This window comes from Cryptosporidium hominis (assembly GCF_000006425.1).
Source record: "Cryptosporidium hominis TU502 chromosome 6 CHRO016187, whole genome shotgun sequence".
In the NCBI taxonomy this organism is placed as follows: domain Eukaryota; phylum Apicomplexa; class Conoidasida; order Eucoccidiorida; family Cryptosporidiidae; genus Cryptosporidium; species Cryptosporidium hominis.
This window is the reverse complement of record NW_667249.1, coordinates 9,921-12,134: the sequence shown is the minus strand read 5'-3', so window position 1 is coordinate 12,134 and position 2,214 is coordinate 9,921. Positions and strand designations below refer to the sequence as shown.

Genomic DNA, 2,214 nt, shown 5'->3' with positions numbered 1-2,214 from the left:
TTTCTCTCGGATATATTAAATAAGGGTCAAATATTCCCAATTGACGGAATAAATACCAACTTTAAAAAGAAGGTGGAGGTAAACGAAGCTATTTTGGTTGCTCTTGCTATTGATAACAGATGCCATTTAGATGAGCTCGATGTTAGACAAATATTATTTACAAACTATCCATCCACTAATGTAGTTGTTGACAGGAGGCAGCTTTTTGACAGATTCCTGATTTATTATAACAGAAATAAATCTGGAAAAATAGGCAAAAAATGGTTCAAAGATGGGGTACTAAACGGAGCTGAAGAGGAAGAAAGTAATATCTCATTAGGATCTAAAATGGAACTGGTCAATCTTACAAACCAGCAAGCTCTTCAAACGTTATATTCAACTTATAGAAGTTTAATCACTTCATTTAAAGAAACTCAAAAGTTTGTGCAGGATATTCAATTTCAAAGAGGAAATGTGCCCCAAAGCCTAAAACGTCGTTTCTACATGCAAATTCAATTTATTAAGTATATGGAAAAGCATATTGGAGCTTTGAAGGAATATATTGAATCTGATAACACGGATATATATTCAGCCTCAAATTTACCATATGGTATTTCGGATTTGAAGTCTTTTTCTGAGTTAGCCAAAAAAGATTGGATTCATTCTCTTGTTGAAGATAAACCATATGAAGAAATGGATCATTTTTCATTATTCTGTCCACTACTTCATAGGTCTGCATTTAGGCTTGCTTTATTAGTGGTCGGAATCTCTCATAGTGTTCTAGGAAAGAGCAAAGTTAAGCTTCCAGATGCATGTTTGGCAATATCTCAAGTAAAAAATGGTTATGACTATAAAAGCTCTATTAAGCTAGCATTAGCTTCGGTATTTGTAAATAATCAGAAGATTTTTGATATGGATGAGCTAGAGTTACTATATAACTTGATTGTGGCTTCTGTAGACGAAACTATTAATGAGTTCTTGCTTGGAATTCCTGAGGAATACTTTAACTTTGAAGATGATAACGAGATTACTGACGAGAAGCTTGAACGTTGGATTGCAAGAGTTGAGCACAGACTTACTAAGATTATTATTGAACCAAAAGCCATTTTAAATAATATGTCTCTATTTGATGTCGATATGATCATGCAAAATATATCTCCATTAGAAGCTAAACTTCAGCTCTTAATTGGAGTCTCAATTAGAAGAATTCACGAAGCCTTGGAGGATTTGACAGATATTGAGCATGAAATGAGGATTATCAAGGACAGAATAGAGTTTGCCAGGATTCAAACAGATAGTAGTGGCGAAATTTCTAATACTAAAGAATACGATTATTTAAAAAAGAAGAGAGAAGACCAGCTGCAAAAGGTCATTGATCTCGGAGTTGAACATGCTGGACATTGTGCAAAAGCTATAGATGTATTTGACATTTCAGATAGACCAATAGTTCGAAAAGTTCATCGCGTAATTGCAGTAAATACGGAGTTTAAAAGACTAAGTGTTAGCTATACAAAAATTCAACAAGAAGAATCGATCTTTAAATCAAACAAAATTTTGCTTAGAACCTCCATTATAAACCATAGAAGAGATCTAGCAAGGAAAATCCTTGAAGAACTAATTATAGGAGAACCTTATAGTCCCACCGACAGTAGATGGTATACGGATCTCGATGAATGTTTTAACAACTCAGTCCCAGATCTCAAGTTATCCCTAAAAGTTGATCCAAATTATCCTATTGAACGATCTTCAGGTTTTACTGCCATTAATACAAAAAAGAAACCACCAAAATACCATCTAGTTTGTGATAAGAATCAGTTGAGAAGATTTAAAATATTTCAACCAGATTTAGAGGAAATATTCAAAATTGCTGATATTCCACTTATAGACTTCGAGGGGAATAAGCCTCTTGTTGCGGATATTTTAACATTAGATGGATGGGCTCCTTTAAAGACTACTATACATGAGAAAGAAGAACCTAATATTCCTTGTTCTATTGCTAAACAACTATTTAGAAAGGTTGTTTCTGATATATCTCAAAGAGCAACGGGGGGAACTTCATACTTTAATATTCCTCTTCTTCATTTATGGTGTGCTGACCATATAAGATTCAGAAAAGGTAACCAGGCTATTTGGAGAAACCTCATACCCAGAATCTGGTCCATTTTTATAGAAGAACCTCTGGACATAAACAATCTTAGATCCAATAAATGGATGATTAGAAACTGGTTTAGATAA

General features: G+C 33.7%; 1 protein-coding gene across 1 annotated transcript; it reads left to right on the top strand.

Moving 5' to 3' along the window:
* The first annotated feature begins 327 nt into the window (after window positions 1-327).
* On the top strand, window positions 328-2,214 carry Chro.60614 (hypothetical protein). The annotated part of the gene is made up of 1 exon (XM_661333.1): window positions 328-2,214. One exon carries the CDS (start codon window positions 328-330, stop codon window positions 2,212-2,214), a length of 1,887 nt encoding a protein of 628 aa, XP_666425.1.